Source organism: Squalius cephalus (genome assembly GCF_949319135.1).
Source record: "Squalius cephalus genome assembly, chromosome: 15".
NCBI lineage: Eukaryota > Metazoa > Chordata > Actinopteri > Cypriniformes > Leuciscidae > Squalius > Squalius cephalus.
In genome coordinates this window covers 25,027,596-25,045,945 of record NC_137136.1, presented here as the reverse complement: position 1 = coordinate 25,045,945, position 18,350 = coordinate 25,027,596, and the positions used below count along the sequence as shown (strand labels likewise).

Below are 18,350 nucleotides of genomic sequence, written 5' to 3'. Positions count from 1 at the left end.
TTTGGTCTCCATTCAACACCATTCTTGCACTCCTGCAGCTCAGAGCCGTCTCATGTTCTAAAGGGATATGCGACGCTTTTAACCTCTTGTCTGTCTATAAAGCTCAGGTATAAAGATCAGATGCAGGCAAAAACACTTCAAAGAATTCTATGCCGTGTGTGTGTACTCAAAACAAAACATCTGCTGACTCAACAGGACCACACATCAGAAACAATGCCTCATGCTGGTGTTATGAGTGGGAATTTTAGTTCCCATGCCAACCAATAGACTGCACAATCTCTTCCATAACTGATCACTGTTTCCTCTAAAATATGTTAGGAGGTAGGTACCTACCTAATATATATATATATTAAAAAAATACAATTAATATTATTTCAAAAATACAAACAAATGCAATAATAAAGTAATTATATATATTTTTATCCTAGTAACTTCTACAGATTGATAAAAGTACAAATTCAGTGAAGTTACTCAGGGACATGACAAAATGCTTGGTGTACGGTAGAAAAATACATTATTTTATGATAAAAAAATATTTTTATTCATCATAATTGACATACCAAAGTATTGTGAAAAGCTTTTAACATTTCATTTTGGTGAACCACCACTTTAAAATGTCTGCGGGACTGAAATATTACAGAATCACAGGAATGCCCCTTTTATAGTTCTAATATAGCCTATCTTATAATTTAAATTACACCAATTTTTAGGATCATCAAGATCTGTTTGAATTGTGACATTATTTACACGATTATAGTAATGTACAATAATGACAATCATTCTGTCTTCTTTGTCACAATGATTTTCTTATTATTAATAAAACTCAATTCAATCAAATAGTTACAGAAATTACAACCATGACATACATACACAATGTTTATGTGTTATTTTAATATGATTACATTTAAATTAAATTATATTATGAATGATAAATAGCATAATTTACCTGCTTTATCAATGAGAATGACGTTTTTTGTTTTAAATTATAGTTGTAATAATGGGTAGGGATGCCTCATTCAATCGTCTTTAAGAAAAACATTTGTTTTAAGGTTAAAATATGATTTGGGTGTATTCTTGATAGGTTTCTGAGTTTCACCCTATAACACAACAATATTCAATTTACATCAATTTAACCGAAACTCAAGCAGGAATCAATAATCTGCCTAACAGACAAACTAAAAGGCTGTTTCGGGAATATCATGTGACCTTAAAAACACATTATCCACCAACCATGTGCAGAAAGATGTCCATACACTATTAATAAAGTGTATGCTCAGTTCACTTCACAGTAGAATTAACTTGCTTTTCCCTAATGCTATATAAAAGCTTCAATGCTCCAACAAAGTTTAACGAGAGAGAGAGAGAGAGAGAGAGAGAGAGAGAGAGAGAGAGAGAGAGAGAGAGAGAGAGAGAGAGAGAGAGAGAGAGAGAGAGAGAGAGAGAGAGAGAGAGAGAGAGAGAGAGCTTTACCTTACTCAAACTCTGTCTCGGACAAGCAGTTTCCTTCCATTATGTTTCTGGGACTGTCTTTAAATGCAGGGGCCATTCAGGAGGAGGCCACGGGACAGGGGTGAAAGACCTACCCCCACCACACCCTCACACTTCACACAAAGGAGCACTCTTTAAGATAAAGAGATAGGACTCACAGCTTATTAACCTTGGCCACATTAATTTCCCTCCTTGCTGCCTTTAACTTGTAATTTTGCCACTCACTTTCCCAAGCATGCTGGTTCAACAAGCAAATGATGTGGAAAATATTTGCAAAATCCAGCTCTCCTCCTCAAGCCTTTGTTGGCTTCCACTCAGGCCTTGTATTTCCCAAGCGCTCCGAGAGAGAGAGGCGATGGCATGAACCCTGTGTTAGGTGATTTCTGTGATTGGGTAAGAATCCAGAGAAGCAAGTTTAAACACAAAAGCGGATCTTTGGAAAGCATGAAAAGAGCTCATTAGAAACATCATCTCTTCTAGTCCGTTTAAGGCTGATATGTGCTTATTTCCTTCATAAGGAAAGGAGGCCCTGCCTTATTACAGAAAAAGAAATATTCTGATTGGATTACGGTTGCTTGGAGACCACTGTGGGACCGGTGTTGGATACGTGACTAAACAAATTCCTGATTTATTCAGCATATCACTGATCTATTATCATCTGTGAATGTGCCTCTGTTTGAAGTCTCTCTTCAGTTTTATCTGGGTGATTAAAGGAAAAATAGAAAAAAAGATAAGTGTTTGTTGTAGATTATATACCCAGAGTAACTGATTATAATTCTAAAAAAAATGTCACATCACCTTAGAGGACATTTACCCGACACCGTTTTCAACTAAAACTGTTTTTGGTCGTTCATTTACACAACAACGGCATATTGGGAGCCTGAAAACGTAAACTTTTGAAAACGGGTTTCAAAGTGCAAATTTTGTAAACGACACCGTTATCGTCTCTGTGTAAACTATACAAACGTGAATTTGTGTAAACTATGTCATGCGCATGCATATTATGTGTTCAGTCTATAGATGCATTAATGTGTCTTTACAAAGTGATGTCGCCAACTACTGGCCTGGCAGCAGAATACAGCGTTTTTAAATGTTTTCGCAGATCCGTGTGAACAGGGATCGTTTTGATAAAGTTGTCGCCTGTGCGCGAAAAACAAAGGAAAATTTCAGTTTTTAGTACATTGTCGTCGTGTAAACACTCTTAGAAATCCAAATACCTTATTAATAGCAATTTTAAAACATAAAAAAATAATCCATAGATGTAGCCAGGCTTTATATGTCTTCTCAACCTCTGACAGAACATGGCAGAAACCTTCAACTATATATAAAAAAAATAAATGTAGAGTGTAGGATCGATACAATTTTTAAATGTTTTTGAAAGTAAAAGTAAAAACCGTAATATTGTGAAATATTGTTAATTTCGAATAACTGTTTTCTATTTTAATTAGGGCTGTCAAACGATTAATCGCGATTAATCGCATCCAAAATAAAAGTTTTTACATAATATACGTGTGTGTATGGAGTATAATTATTTTCTATATATATTATAAATACACACACATGCATATATATTTAAGAAAAATGTGTTATTTATATATAAAATATTTATATATAATATAAATTATCTATAATATAAATACACAGTATATACATGCAAATATTTCTTAAATATATACATGCATGTGTGTGTATTGATATATAGAAAATAATTATACACCGTATACACACATATATTATGTAAAAACTTTTATTTTGGATGCGATTAATCTTTTGATAGCCCTAATTTTAATATATGCTACCTTTAAATTGCAATTTATTCCTTTGATGCAAAGCTGAATTTTCAGCATCATTACTCCAGTCTTCAGTGTCACATGATCCTTCAGAAATCATTCTAATATTCTGATTTGGTGCTCAAGAAACATTTCTGATTATTATCAATGTTGAAAACAGTTGTGCTGCTTAATATTTTTGTGGAAATGCTGATTTTTTTTTTTTTCAGGATTCTTTTATGAATAGAAAGTTCAAAAAGAACCGCATTTATTTCAAATAGAAATCTTTTGTAATATTGTAAATTATTTACTGTCACTTTTGATCAATGTAATGCGCCGCTTCTGAATAAAAGTAATAACTTAAAAAAAAAAAAAAAAATTCTTACTGACCCCAAATTTTTATTGGTAGTGCATACAGTATGTGGGTTCTCTCTGGTTCTTCGACTAAAACTTCAAATTGTCTGAGAAGAGCTAAGAACAAGAAACAGGAAGTACGCTCTATTAATAGCACGTGGCTGTATTTTTGCAGCTTTGCTATGACACTTCCATATTAATCGACTGAGTTTATACATTAGCTGTTTTGATTAAGCTGAAATTACGATCCTCCAAACTGAGTTCTGGTGTACGAGTGTGCGGATGTAAATACAATTTTGTATGAGAACTGGAACTGGAAAAATCTTGATACTGAAATATAAAACAGACCCGAAAATGTGATGCTCGGAAAGCCACAAATATAACAAGATTACACATAACTCGAATTCAATATCCTGCATCTTATCATGTGATGACAACACAGATGGTAGATAGTGGACAGAGTAACTCAGGAGGATCACTTAACTCAGTTCCCCTTGAATTGAGATTACAACCAAAAGAAAGACAACAAAGCGCACCCAGAAAAACTCTTAAAGACAAATCAATTGAGTGCATTTAAAGGCGGCCTTTAAAGAGCCCTGATCAGACAGGAGCAAGCTATCAGTTACATTGCTTATATTAGTAAAAAGCAACTCATTATTAAAAATGTAGATGTCTATCTACCAAACAGGTTATGGATAATTCTATAATGCCTCGTAATTCGAGAATCATAGACAAGATATCAAAAATACATATGATGATGTGCCTGCAATTGGGCAAGCAAATTTATTTGGATCAGTTTTGGCCAGTATTCAATAAATATAGATCACCTTTACCAACATGTAGCCTAAAGTTACATTTATCTTTAAAATCACTAATATATTTAATAGCACTCTCACATGTAAACTTCAGCAAACCTCAAAATGAATAGTATCGTTTTTTTCACAATGTCATGATGACTAAGTTCACTTGCTCTTCTTTTAAATTTTAATGTTTGAATGATTATTGGTCACAACATAATTATTTATTGGCTCATCTGAATCAGCAACATTTTAATATTTGCGGATCCCAAATATACATACTCAAAGGTACTTTAAAATATATCTAGGGAACTCTAGAACATTTCAAATGTGTATAATTGTATTTTGTTTACTGATAACATATGGTTAATGTGCTGTTAAATCCACCTTAATAAAGCTGTTGATGTGAAGCAATAAGAAAGCAGTAGTAAAGGTATAGTTCACCCAAAATGAACATTTTGTCATCAATTACTCAACCTCATGTCACTCCAAACTCATAACTTGTGTTTGTGCTATAGCTTCCATTTACCGAATCTGAGTTCTCATGTGTGTTTGCTGATCAATGTTTATATGTGAATAAAAGCCTAAATAAAATCTGTTCATCATACACATTTATTATGTCTCTTCAGAAGACAGATTAAAATGCTTGATTCATAATATGGATTTCTTTTACAATCTCTTTATGAACGTTTAATTTAAAGCGTCAGAGTTTTGGGCGAATAGACTGGGGCCGTTTACACAACAGTTTTCATGTGAAACTTTTTAAGCATTTTGGCCGTTAATTTACACGACAACAGAGTTTTGGGGGCCTGAAAATACAAACTTTTGAAAACAGGTTTCAAAGTGCAAGTTTTTTTGAAAATGTGTAAACTTAAAAAAACGTGAAATTGTGAAAATGGTGACGTCATGTGCACACGTATTATGTGTTCCATGCATAGTGTTTCTTTACAACATCGCCAACTACTGGCCTGGCAGAATAATACACTTTTTTTGTCGTTTTCGTGGATCTGAATGGGGATCATTTTGACAATGTATTGTCTGTACATGAAAAACACAAAGGAAAAACGTTTCCGTTTTTAATATGTCGTCGTGTAAACATCCTTTTAATAGAAGGTTAGAAATCTCTCAGATTTCATTAAAAATATCTTCACTTGTGTCCCAAAGATAAACAAAAGTCTCATAGGCTATATGTTTGGAATGATACGAGGGTTAGTAATTGATGACAGAATATTCATTACTGGGTGAACTAACCTTTAAGGTATACTTGCGTTTTAAGTTATCTGTACTTAATTAATTCAGTAGGAAGACCACATTAGATGAACTTGATACAATAAGTTTTGTTAGACACCATTACATTAATTAAACTGGGGGAATGAGTTTCCTCAAATCATTTAAGTTGACTCTAATATGAAAAAAGCCAAGCACGTGCAGATACACCACTACCCGTGCAGCTAGTTATTGTTGAACTCTATGAGAGAGGACATATGACTCAACGTAACCCATCTCAGCCGTTATAGCATGAACTCAAGCACACGTGCTCATGAACGCAAACCACACATGCAGAAACAAATAACCCTTGAGGAAAAAAAAAAAAAGTGTGCTCATGTCTCTCTCTCTCTCGGTTTGCTTTCTTGGTCTCTAGGGATGACACAGCTGCTGCGAACTATGAAACAGACATTCTTATATTTGGGCATATGATGCTATTATGCAACATGAGGATTGTAAATCGTTGTAGGATTAAAAGTCACACACACTTTCTGTTTCACTTCACATTTCTACACGATCCTCCATTGAACACTACGCCACCTTACAGGAGCACTGCTGTGAATATGTCATGATCTAGGTTAAATCTGATCAGCAGAACCTGGGACACAGCCAGCTGTGAAAGTAACTTGATGTTTCATGAGACATGGCAGCTAATACCATCACCATGTTTTTGTCAAGTATTCATCATATATTCAGCTTTTAACATTACAAATCAATGGAATTCCTACAAGATGACGTCAGATGATTTTGAATCACTCACTTGCAAATAAACGTAAGCATGTTACTGTATAGAGAAAAACATTACATTTGAAAATATTCATATTTATGGTAATAACCTATACTTGGGGACTCCTGGGGATAGCTAAAGGAGAGTTTCACCTCTTACGTTTCATCATGTTTATTTTTGCCAGTAACCCTGTCCTGATGAGCACAAGACTTGTGTGATATCGTCACTGAAATAGTAGGACCAGGGGGTCAGATGAACTTTATACCATCTGCTTGTAAAGTGTATCACTCTCACTTTTTCCATCTGATGAGGTTAACTTGATATACTCTCAAGAATCAGCAAATTTAGGCTCAGAACTAAAAAATAAGTAGACAAATATTACTTATAGTCAAGTATTGCTGCTTGTCAGTCTTTAGAAAAGAAAGTTGCTGCCTTAAATTTTAAGTACAATCAACTTGGATGTTTAAGTCATTTCAACTTAAATAAACTGAGTTGAATCTTGTATAACTTTTTTTTTTAATTGCTTTACTTATTTTGATGAGTTAAAGCAATGTAAATGTTTGATTTATAGTGTACTCGAAAGGTCAAGTATGAACACAGTTTGAACACGAGCTGCTCTAACACGAATCAAATCAAATCTCAAGAGTAGGCCTATTAAAGAAATGAGATTGCTGTAATCGGATTCCATAATCTGCTTTGGTTGTAGTGAGAGCTTATTAAAAGTTGCTTGCTGAAGTTTACTGGACATGAAGTCATAGGATAGATGTTTCTCCACTGAGCCTACAGTGGTTTTCTGGTCTCCTAGCCTGGCTAATATGGTCTTCAGATGGTCTCCCAGTCTGGCCAGGCTGAAGGTGCCCTAAAAATCCATATAAAACGAGCCAACAGATCAGCCTGGTCCTGGACCAGTAAAACCAGCATCCATGGAAGTGTCTCAAAACTTAAATGATCAACGCGTGCAGCACTTTTGGCATCATTATGCGCGTTCCAGTCAGCTGTCTAGTTAGGCAGCTCACTAGATTTTGGGACACAGTCAGGTGTAGGATAATAGACAGCATTCATACACAATGGCTAAACATATTTAGACGATCAGAGGTGATGATGTAGTGTGTGTGTGTGTCAACTTACCATTCGATGAAGGCTGTCCTTTAGGCAAAAATAATACAAAATAGTCCAGATCAGATGCAGGTTTAACGTTACTTGAACGTTAAACCTGCTGTTAAGTCGAACCGTTAAGTCGTTGAAGACAATCCTGTTTTTTTTTTTTTTTTTTTTTTTTTTTTTTTTTAGAACCTGCTAGTTGTCAAACCAAATTACTCCGTAGGCTATTTAATCGGCAAACTTTTTACGACGTAGTGGACATTATTTCGTAATCACCCGAAAACAAAGTGATCCCCGGCCGGCTCCCTTTCAATGGACCTGCTGTATGAAAAGTAGCACAGCGATCCTGCTCAGTTTGGTTTTTCTGTCCTTTAGGAGATCTGAGCATCTGTAATTCCCCTCAATGAAGCTCTCTGGGTGAAAGAAGAACGAATAAAGAAGATGTGCTCTTCCCAATAATAAGGACGTTATGATGCCCAGAATCTCACCCGAAAAGCCGGTATCACACGCTGCTACACGCTCCCCGCCCCAGACACACAACACTGATCTCTCTCTCTCTCTCTCTCTCTCTCTCTCTCTCTGAGAGCGTGACGCCACTCCCCATCCTCCGAGCTTTTGCAACTCTTTCACAACAACTACATGTAAAGACAGCATGTTTGACTGTTTTTATTCCTTCTCTTTATAATCAAGCAGTGCACGTTAAATTTCAGTGTAAGAGTAGTCTGCTTTGATTGTTTTGCATACACACAAAGACAGATAAAAGTGTCAGCAATGTTACTTAATACGAACTGCAATACCCAACATAAAATAAAATGCAAAGAAATAAAACCAAACTTTAAGTAACAGTTAGGAATAGACTATTGTACATACACAGGTTACTTCAAGTTCCTCGATAACCTAATTCAAAATGCAAAGCGAATATTAATGTATATGGTTACATCATATAATAAACATTGGACACATTTGAATATTAAAAAAAAAAAAAAAAAATAGAGAAGAAGAAGAAGAAGAAGGTGAAATGTAACCGGATTCTGGGGTATCCAACCAATGGCTGGTGCTGTGGATGCGCATGCTCAGTGGAATCTGTTTCCTAAACGCAAAAGTGCGTCCTCTTCTGTATCCTAGCAACTAGGGATCTTCCAGTAGTAGGGGTGTAGGAATATTAGAAAGTTGAAAACAGATAGTAAAAAGGCATGCGGGGGTTGTTTTTTTTACAAACCTTTTCAATTTATAATGTTTTATAATGCAATTATATAATATAATTATAATTTAAATCGCTATTTTAAACGCTTTGGTCTTGTGACTGAGATGACTCACCCTCGTGCGAGTTAGTTTCGCTTCTAATTTTGTGTTCGTTTGTCAGTTGCCGACCCGCGCGTAAGAAAACACTTGTACAAAAGAAAGCTACACCCGTATTTAACCCCAATAAAATGTTCAAATATTACAAGGAGAACCGGGACATGTTTTAAATATGGTGTTAATCGGTCCGTGTGTGTACTATTGAATTTATGTAGTGCCTTTTTGGTCAGGAAGTTGTGTTTGTGGTTAACGTTAGTACTGTGAACTGCGAGTGAGCTCGAGCTCGCAATCTCACGTGAGTCTCTGCAGGTGTGTTTATGTGATTATTATGCATCTAAACACTGGCTGGTTAGACGGTTGTTCTGGCTTTAATGTTCATGCTTTTTATCGCTGCGTAGATGGAGAACTTTATTTTGTATGAAGAGATTGGGAGAGGTAGCAGATCAGTTGTTTATAAGGGCAGAAGGAAAGGCAGCATACATTTCGTGGCCATCATCTGCAGTGACAAATCCAAGAGACCTGAATTAACAAACCATGTATGCAAACTTAATATTTCTTCAGCTATTTGTTTTAAACAGTGAGTTTGCACATTGTGTGTTTGATACATGTCACATCATCTCCACAGGTGAGACTTGCCCATGACATTAAGCATGAGAATGTGGTATCTTTCTATGAATGGTATGAGACCAGCAACCATCTGTGGCTGGTGGTGGAGATGTGCACAGGTGAGATCCTAATGCTTTGGAATCTAATGCTTATGTTTTAATCAATTTGTTTGACTAAGTTTTTTTTTTTTTTTTTCTTCTAGGTGGCTCCCTGGCAGCACTGATCGCTCAAGATGAGTGTTTGTCTGAGGATGTAGTGCGAGAGTTTTCCATTGACCTGATAAAAGGTCTTAAATACATCCACGACTCTGGCATTGTTGTCTCGGATCTCACACCTGCGAAGGTATAAGCATCACACACCTGTTAGCCAAGCCTTTGTAATGTATGTCCATCCTGAGCTAGTGTATGTGAAGTGTCATATTACACCCTAAACAGAGTTTTTTACTGGTGGTGGTGAAACTTAAAGGGATAGTTCACCCAAAAATAAAAATTATGTCATTTAATTACTCACCCTCATTTAGTTCCAAACCTGTAAGACTTTCGTTCATCTTCGGAACACAAATGAAGATATTTTTGATGAAATCTGAGAGCTTTCTGTCCCTCCATAGACAGCTACGCCACTACAACTTTGATGCTTCATAAAAAGATCATAAGCCATATGAATTGAGTGGTTTAGTCCACATTTTCTGAAGAGACTTGGCCACTTTATATGATGAACAGACTGAATTTAGGCTTTTATTCACATTTAAAAATGTATCAGAGAACATAGACAAGCTCAAATGATCCTTTTCTGCTGTTTTATGATTTCTTTATCCCCTTTAGTATGCACCACATGTGATCATGATGTTTTACCTATCAAAATGTTTGATTTTAAGTTTTATTTTGTTTTGTTTTCTGAAGTTTGTTTTTCCTACAAGCAATATGGAAGTTAAAAAGTGCCAAATAAAATAACTACTCATTTAAACAAACACTAAACCTTTTTTTTTTTTTTTTTTTTTTTAAACCTTATCTAATATGTCACCATGTATTCATGTAGATTTTGTTGGATGGACCAGGAACTCTAAAGTACTCCAATTTCTGCCTGTCCAAAGCTGAAGGAGAAAGTCTGGAGGAGTTTTTCTCTCTTGTGATGGCAGAGGAGACAGGAGCTGGAGACTGTATCTCTCCACAAAACATCAAGAACAGAATTAAAGGTCAGCAGCAGGACTCCTTTCACTGTTCTTACTGTACAGTACTTGTCTATCTTATCTTCACTCTTCACTTGTATGATTTATTCTAAGATGTTGCTCTGGCAGGCTCTCCTGTGTATTGCGCTCCAGAGGTGTTGAGAGGAGCAGACTCCAGTGTCTGCAGTGACCTGTGGGCGTTAGGCTGCATCCTTTATGAAATGTTCACAGGTTACACATGTTATCATTTCATCTTAGCCTATGAATTTGCCTAGACATTAGTTTGCTAAGTAGTTTTTAGTAACACTTTACTTAAAGCTTTTATATACAGTATAATGCATTATAAAAGTATTTTCAATACATTGATTATGCCTATTATGTAATGCACCTTACAATTTTGTGGCATTGTATGATATCATGAATAATTGTAATGTAGAGATGCACTGATTGCAATTTTCTTGGCCGATTCTGTTTTCCGAAGTGTCCGGCCGATACTGATTTTTGCCGATTTTGATTTTCTTTCAAAGAACTATAATTGACAGCATAGACCAACAACAATCTACTTTTCTTCAATGCAAACAAGTAAAAAGACAGTGATAAAATAAGAACAATAAACAAATTTCAAACAACAGCACAAATAAATCAGTTCTAATGCTTTAAATGACAGATCTATTCATTGTTACACATGACAAACACCACATTTCAGATGTAACATGGAATTTGCAACTATAATGCATTTTAACTTTGGTTACAAGTATTTATGAAAATATATGATGCATAACAATGTACATTTTGAACAACTGTAATACATTATACACAAAGGCTTCAAGTAAAGTGTTCTCTGTCTCATTTTCTCTTTGTTTCCTAGGAAAACCTTCCTTTGTCTCTGAGAGTATGACCGGTCTAGTTGATATAATTTTAAATGAAGATCCTCCACCCCTAAGACAAAAAGGTTTGACACCTCACCTTTAACATATTGTACTTTTATAATGTTTTTTTTTTTAAGTGTTCATTTTATGACACATGTAATGACATTTATGTTCTTTTTAAGAACCTGCTTTCTCACAGCCCAGTGTAGAGTTTGAGAGGCTAGTCATGGGTTTACTTCAGAAAGACCCAGTGAAAAGGTACAGTATTTAGTATCTCTTCTTGGAGAAATGATACTAATTATTATTTTTTATTATTAATCACATTACTAAATACTTATGAATATGAGATGGATACAATGATAGACACCGAATCGTTCTTTAAGGCGAGACACTACAGGTGAATAGGGTAAAATTTTTAAATAATAGATATCACCATGAAACTTCCTCTTGTAATTTGAAATTTGTTTGACAAATTATGCAAATTAGGCATCATCTCATTAAATATGCACAGTTTTGCATATATTTTCGGGTTAATAGATCTGAACATAAGATAAAGCCAGGTGCAAAATTCTTTTTTCATTTTGTTTACACACAAGAGGGAAAAAATAAATAAATAAAAAACAATTCAGAGGGTTTTCAGGATATATGCTTTCATTACCTAGGAAATCAAAATATACTGTCCATAGCCTTAAAAAAAAACTATTTTCGCCATAATTTTTTTTATTAAAATGTCACATAAAACAGGCCAGGAATGATTTATTAACAAATCCCTCTGAAAATATCTTCAGAATACTGAACTGGAGTAATGAACCTGAAAATTCAGCTTTGCATCACAGAAATAAATGATAATTTAAAGGTCCCGTTCTTCGTGATCCCATGTTTCAAACTTTAGTTAGTGTGTAATGTTGTTGTTAGAGTATAAATAATATCTGTAAAATTATAAAGCTCAAAGTTCAATGCCAAGCGAGATATTTTATTTAACAGAAGTCGCCTACAGTGAACGGCCGGATTGGACTACATCCCTCTACTTCCTTCTTTAATGACGTCACTAGAACAGTTTTTTGACTAACCTCCGCCCACAGGAATACACAAAAAAGGGGGCGTGGTCTTGTTGCGCTCCCACGGAGAAGAGGAAGAGTTGCGTTTGTAGAGTGTGTTTGTCGCCATGTCGTCGAGACGCTGTTATTTTCATCCCGGAGTCCAATCACCTTTGTTTGGCCTTCCCAGGGACGCTGTACTTAGAGATCAATGGTTACAATTTATGCGCATGCATCTCCACGTTACGGTAAGAGGCGTGACCTTTCCGGGCAACGTGCGCTAAGCTGCTGTCGAATCACAACACAGGAACCGCTGGCACAATCAGAACTCGTTACATATTTCTGAAGGAGGGACTTCATAGAACAAGGAAGTTATCAGCCCATTCTTAGGACAGTGAAAACAGCGGTATACAGATAAGTAAATTGTGTGAAAAATACTGTGTTTTTTTACACGCGAAACATGAAGACATGTTATATTGCACACTGTAAACACAATCAAAGCTTCAAAAACACACGAAAAACGGGACCTTTAAAGTATAATAAATTGAAAACCAATTATTTTAAATTGTAATAATATATCACAATATTACATTTTTTTTCTGTATTTTTGATCAAATAAATGCAGCCTTGATGCAGCGAAGAAACTTCTTTCAAAAACATTAAAAATAGTAATGTTTCCAAACTTTTGGCCTGTACTGTAGGTGCTACATAGGCTGAGATGTTTGTACTGGAGTATGACAAAAAACTCATTTTGAGAAAACGGCATTTAAATAGGGGAATTTAATACATTTCTATTGAAAAAAAAAAAAAAAAATGCTCAAAAACAGAATAAATGCTCAGACCCTTAGTAATAATAATATATAATATTTCAAGCTCTTGAAAACTGATTATTTAATAACATGGCAGGCATATAAGACCTTCAACTGCAGTAACTCAATTAACATTGGCGTATCATGCACAAAGTTGCTGACAAAAACCCCTCATTAGCTTTAAATCCCCCTTTGGACATTCACGATTGGTTACTGATAGAAATGAAATGCCCATATTTGGGTTACATAGCGTTGTGCAGGAGACTCGGAGCTTTACAACGATACCGGTCACGACAGACTTCAGTAAACAGACGGAACTCGGCATGCCGCGTTGGAATGCTAACTTCTTGGTAAATTCGGGAGAAACTTACTGCTGCATGTAAACAAAATGTAATATAATAAACATCTTAATGTATATTTTCAGCGTTTTCTTTATAGCAGCTTGAAAGAACGCATATTGAAGGAGTAAACTAGCCCAAAATCTCAAAACTGACCACTGCATGAAAAATATATGTTTTTGCCTGCTGTGTCTCGTCTTAATTTCAAATAAATAATGCAATTCATAGTCTTGGACATTTGCTTAGAGTACCATGAGTGATATGACCAGGAATAAAAGCATTCACTCTTTCCACTCCATTGAACCTGTCACATTACATCAACATTGTAGCTTCAGTGCTCATCTGTGAATTTCCTAAATTACTGTCATCTGTAGGTTAAGCTGGGACCTTTTAGTAGCTCAACCGTTCTGGAGGGAAGTGTTTTCAGAGGCACACATCACTATGGGAAAAGGGCAGGGTGACGTCTCGCTGATATCCAGGTATATTTGACAGTAGTGCCAAATATCTATTGTGGTGTTCTTGACATTGTTCTGTTAAGTATTACGTTCTTTATTAAAGGAGAACTCCGGTCAATTTTAACATTGAGCTCATTTTATTGTACATTTGGAGTGCTGTCAATACAGAGAACAACTACAAAAATCGGTGTTGCCTACACCGAGTTATTCTATTTTTAAAATTTGCACCCTGTTGACTTCAATGGGGCAAGTACTAAACCTGCTTTTAGGCTCTTAACATCCTTGATGTGTCATTACAAGTGCACAGAAAATGTGAGTGATTCCTTCTGAGTGAACACGAGTGAATCTGACTGCAGTAGATGTAAAAGATATGTATAAAAATGATGTTATTTAAGCCAGCGCAAATACCTGTTTACATCCTGTTTTTCGGTTGAAGTCCAAAGTAGTCGATTGCCGAGTTCACGCGCGTGATCATAGGTAACTAAACCTATGCGCGTGAACTCGGCAATCGACTACTTTGGACTTCAACCGAAAAACAGGATGTAAACAGGTATTTGCGCTGGCTTAAATAACATCATTTTTATACATATCTTTCACATCTACTGCAGTCAGATCCACTCGTGTTCACTCAGAAGGAATCACTCACATTTTCTGTGCACTTGTAATGACACATCAAGGATGTTAAGAGGCTAAAAGCAGGTTTAGTACTTGCCCCATTGAAGTCAACAGGGTGCAAATTTTAAAAATAGAATAACTCGGTGTAGGCAACACCGATTTTTGTCGTTGTTCTCTGTATTGACAGCACTCCAAATGTACAAAAAAATGAGCTCAATGTTAAAATTGACCGGAGTTCTCCTTTAAGCCAATCGAGCAGTTGTGTTTTTTATTTACAATAAACCATGATTACTGACACCCATTTTACTGTACTTGTGACCCTAGCCAAAGCCCTTAAAGACACATGAAATCAAAATTGACGATTCTTTTTTTTTATCGAATATCGCACTATTTACAATCAATGATTTATCGGTGCACATCATTATTTAAAAAAAAATCATGTGCCCTTGTAAACTTTAATCAAAATAACTTCCCTTCCCTCATGCAACAACATCTCTTCTATTTTCTGATAAGGTGTTTACTGGCGTGAGGGCGGGGCAACCTGTCACTCACGTGAGATGGACCAATAGCAAACAACAACGATCCATTCAATTCCCGATGGACAAAATCAAGTCCCGTCCAAAAAATGTTCTTATTCGAGAAGCCCTTTCAATAGGATTTAAGTCACAATAGGAAAAAAAAATACAATCGCAACTTCCTGCAATGCTGACTTTAAAGAGTCTGGTGTTTGAATATGGCTCTATAGATCATCTTGTGCACAGAAGCTCTCAGTCTAGTATTGATGCAGTGAGTGGGCAAACAGCCCTATGGCACACTTCATACACTGCCTGTGTGTTCAACACAATGCCTTACACAATAAGCCTTTGTCCCATTCTAACTAACACAACAAATGCAGGTTTTATAAAAAGCTTTTTTCAGAAGTATTGGCGCTTCTTGCTCTGAAAACACACCACATCTGTTTCATTTGTTCCTAAGTCATTTGTTTTATGAGTCCAGAACAGTTATGTACATATGTTTATGCCATTTTGTTGCTATTATCTATGAAGAGAATCAGAAGTTATTGGCCAAGTTTAAATATGGTCAGGAAATGAAGACTTCATTTGTGCAGGTAGATGTTTTAAGACAAAGCAGATTGGTTGAAGCATTATAAGCAGGTTATAGCTTATACTGTAGGTATCACCAGGTTAAACAGATCTGATGAAGTCTGGAAGTGTGGAGTGATGCTGACTTCGGGCTGTGATTGTGATCGTGATCTGGTGTCAGCTGCTTTGAGTGGGCCAAAACAAAGACCATTGTGATTCAACCACAAGTCCGCATACAGTATGTAATAAGAAATGTTACTTGAGCACCAAATTAGGATATAAGAATGATTTCTGATGGATCATGTGACACTTCAGTTTTGCCATCATAATAATTAATTTTTATTACTTTTTTTACAAATTTAAATCATTTTAAATTTCAGTAGTGTTCAAAATTTGTTATTGTTTTTCATGTATTTTTAATCAAATAAATGCAGGGTCATAAGCAAATTATTTCAAAAAATCTTGCCAGCCCAAATCTTCTGATTTATACACACACCAGTGATATTTTTACTAGTGACGGACAAATAAATCAAATTACCTTTTGAAAATATACATCTTGGTAGTATTTGTTGCGTTGCATTTAGTGATTTTATTAAAACAAAAATCAAACTATTGTCTCAGGGCAGGATGGCTTTCATTACTGTATTAGGACAGTGAGTAGTCTTTTTTTTCTTACATAATATTATTGAGAATTATACCCCTCCAGTCAATATCAAAAGTATCAGTCAGTATCTGCTGTGGCACCAGCTGTGTTAACTACAGTACATCTCGTCCGCATGGACCGCAGCAGAATTTCCAGTTCTTGCTGTGAGATGTTACTTCCCTCTTTCACCACTTGCAAGTTCTCAAACACGTCTTGGGGGGACATTTGGTTTCACATGGTGTGGCACTGCAAGGATGATCAGCGGTCCTTCCTACTGTACATTACGGACATTGCAGTATTTTTGGTGGTAAAATATGACCCATCCATTTTTACATTTGTCTATTGTCTTCTCTAATTAATTGGTTGTGTGTGTGTGTGTGTGTGTGTGTGTGTGTGTGTGTGTGTTTCAGCCTGCATTTGGCCCCTTTGACAGCAGAGGAGTCACAGACAGTATCTGCTGATCCAGCCAGCCCAAACCTCAGCAAGTCCTTCACATTAGGTAATGTAGCGAACATGAGAGTCAGCACGTCCTGCCACTCTCTGTGTGCCTGCATGGGTTCTGTGGATTTTATGCCTATGCTCTGTCAGTGCATGTGTGGTCACCAAGCACGTACACATGTGTGATATTTATGTTCAGTATTGAATCACACACACATCTGTTCACTTCAGGATTAGATTACTGCTGGCTTATACCTCCATTGCATATTACAGAGGGGCACTACATGACTGAAGAGTGAACTTATGTAAACGTGAATTAATTGAAACACTTTTTTTTTTTTTTTTTTTTTTTTTCTGTACTGTACATTGTTAAAACTTAATCTGCCAAAATGGGCTTTGTTTGAAACAGTAGAGCTGTAAAAAAAAAAAAAAACTTCCTGTTTTACATATCTTTTACAGTGGTACAGCTGTTGGAGATACAAGGATTAGAGTTATTTATTTTTATTTTAGGAAGACATTGTTTTCATCATTATTTTTTGTCCGACCTTTTGTTTGTGATGTTTTTGTATCATAGATAATGTGATTGAGTTTAGACCAAAGTCTGCGCTGGACATTGATTCCAAAGAGGCCATTTTCCTCCTCAGGTACCTCAAATCACTCTCCTGTATCTTCATTTATATCTCTCTGAACTCACAATCATTCATAAACTCTTTAATATATAGATTTGAATACTTCTGTGTTTTTTGGGCCTGTTTGTAAACATTAGAATATAGTAAATTCAGAATATTTTAGTCTCTTACTTTTAACGTGCAGCTACCAAAAATATAAAATAAATAAAAAGTGTTTTATATGCAGTGGGCAAATAAAAATGTTAAACAAATAAAAATGTATTTCATTATTTAAAAAAACAAACAACAAAAAAAAAAAAATATTTGTTTCTTTTTTTCAAATAAATAAATAAATGTATGATGGACAATTGTTCGCTGCTTTTCCTTCTCTGCATCTGGTCTAACTCCATTAAAAATGTAAATAAAATGAAACTTTTAGTTTTGTAAAGATATATGTAGTGTGTGTGTGTGTACAAAACACATTTATCTACAAAACTAATTTCAAACATTTGCATGAAAGCTCATGAGACATTGTGTGTACTTTTGATATTGTGGTATGTCATGAGGGGTGTTCAATGCTAGTATCAGGATATCCCTGTATGTTTCAGTTGTTTTGTATCTCTGATCAAACAGCTCCAGACCAACTCCCAGAACAAGCTCTAGAGAGATGGAAGACAATCGGCCTGGAATTCAAGTGAGTTCACAAGCATAACCACACAGTTGCCCTCCAAAACAAAGTATCAAAGCAAGTGGCATCTTCAGAAAATGATGCTAGCTTTTCCCAAAACTAACCACCAGATTTGCAATGGCTTTTTACAAAGTAGTCCCACTGTAATTTATAATGGATGTATGGAGTCAGATCCCCTCAGGTTTATACAAGTGTT

The 18,350-nt window shown here is 35.6% G+C and overlaps 2 protein-coding genes across 8 annotated transcripts in view; one reads left to right on the top strand and one right to left on the bottom strand.

Annotated features, from left to right (window-relative positions):
- The window catches only part of trak1a (trafficking protein, kinesin binding 1a), a 74,787-nt gene extending 66,744 nt beyond the window's left edge, over positions 1-8,043 (bottom strand). For both annotated transcript variants that reach the window (XM_079893820.1, XM_079893818.1), the window contains exon 1: positions 7,530-8,043. The gene's annotated coding sequence lies outside the window, so the exon portion shown is untranslated. The remainder of the gene's footprint in view (positions 1-7,529) is intronic.
- Positions 8,044-8,844: 801 nt separating this feature from the next.
- The window catches only part of ulk4 (unc-51 like kinase 4), a 210,911-nt gene continuing 201,405 nt past the window's right edge, over positions 8,845-18,350 (top strand). For 3 of the 6 annotated variants that reach the window (XM_079894055.1, XM_079894050.1, XM_079894052.1), the window contains exons 1-12: positions 9,029-9,110; positions 9,200-9,337; positions 9,427-9,526; positions 9,610-9,749; positions 10,443-10,599; positions 10,687-10,803; positions 11,441-11,524; positions 11,624-11,699; positions 14,000-14,104; positions 16,831-16,919; positions 17,433-17,502; positions 18,100-18,160. In XM_079894055.1, the coding sequence (XP_079750181.1) occupies positions 9,200-9,337; positions 9,427-9,526; positions 9,610-9,749; positions 10,443-10,599; positions 10,687-10,803; positions 11,441-11,524; positions 11,624-11,699; positions 14,000-14,104; positions 16,831-16,919; positions 17,433-17,502; positions 18,100-18,160 (1,137 nt within the window). In that variant the 5' untranslated portion in view covers positions 9,029-9,110. Of the gene's footprint in view, positions 9,111-9,199; positions 9,338-9,426; positions 9,527-9,609; positions 9,750-10,442; positions 10,600-10,686; positions 10,804-11,440; positions 11,525-11,623; positions 11,700-13,999; positions 14,105-16,830; positions 16,920-17,432; positions 17,503-18,099; positions 18,161-18,350 lie in introns of all 6 variants that reach the window. The other 3 variants (XM_079894053.1, XM_079894054.1, XM_079894051.1) reach the window with 2 other exon arrangements.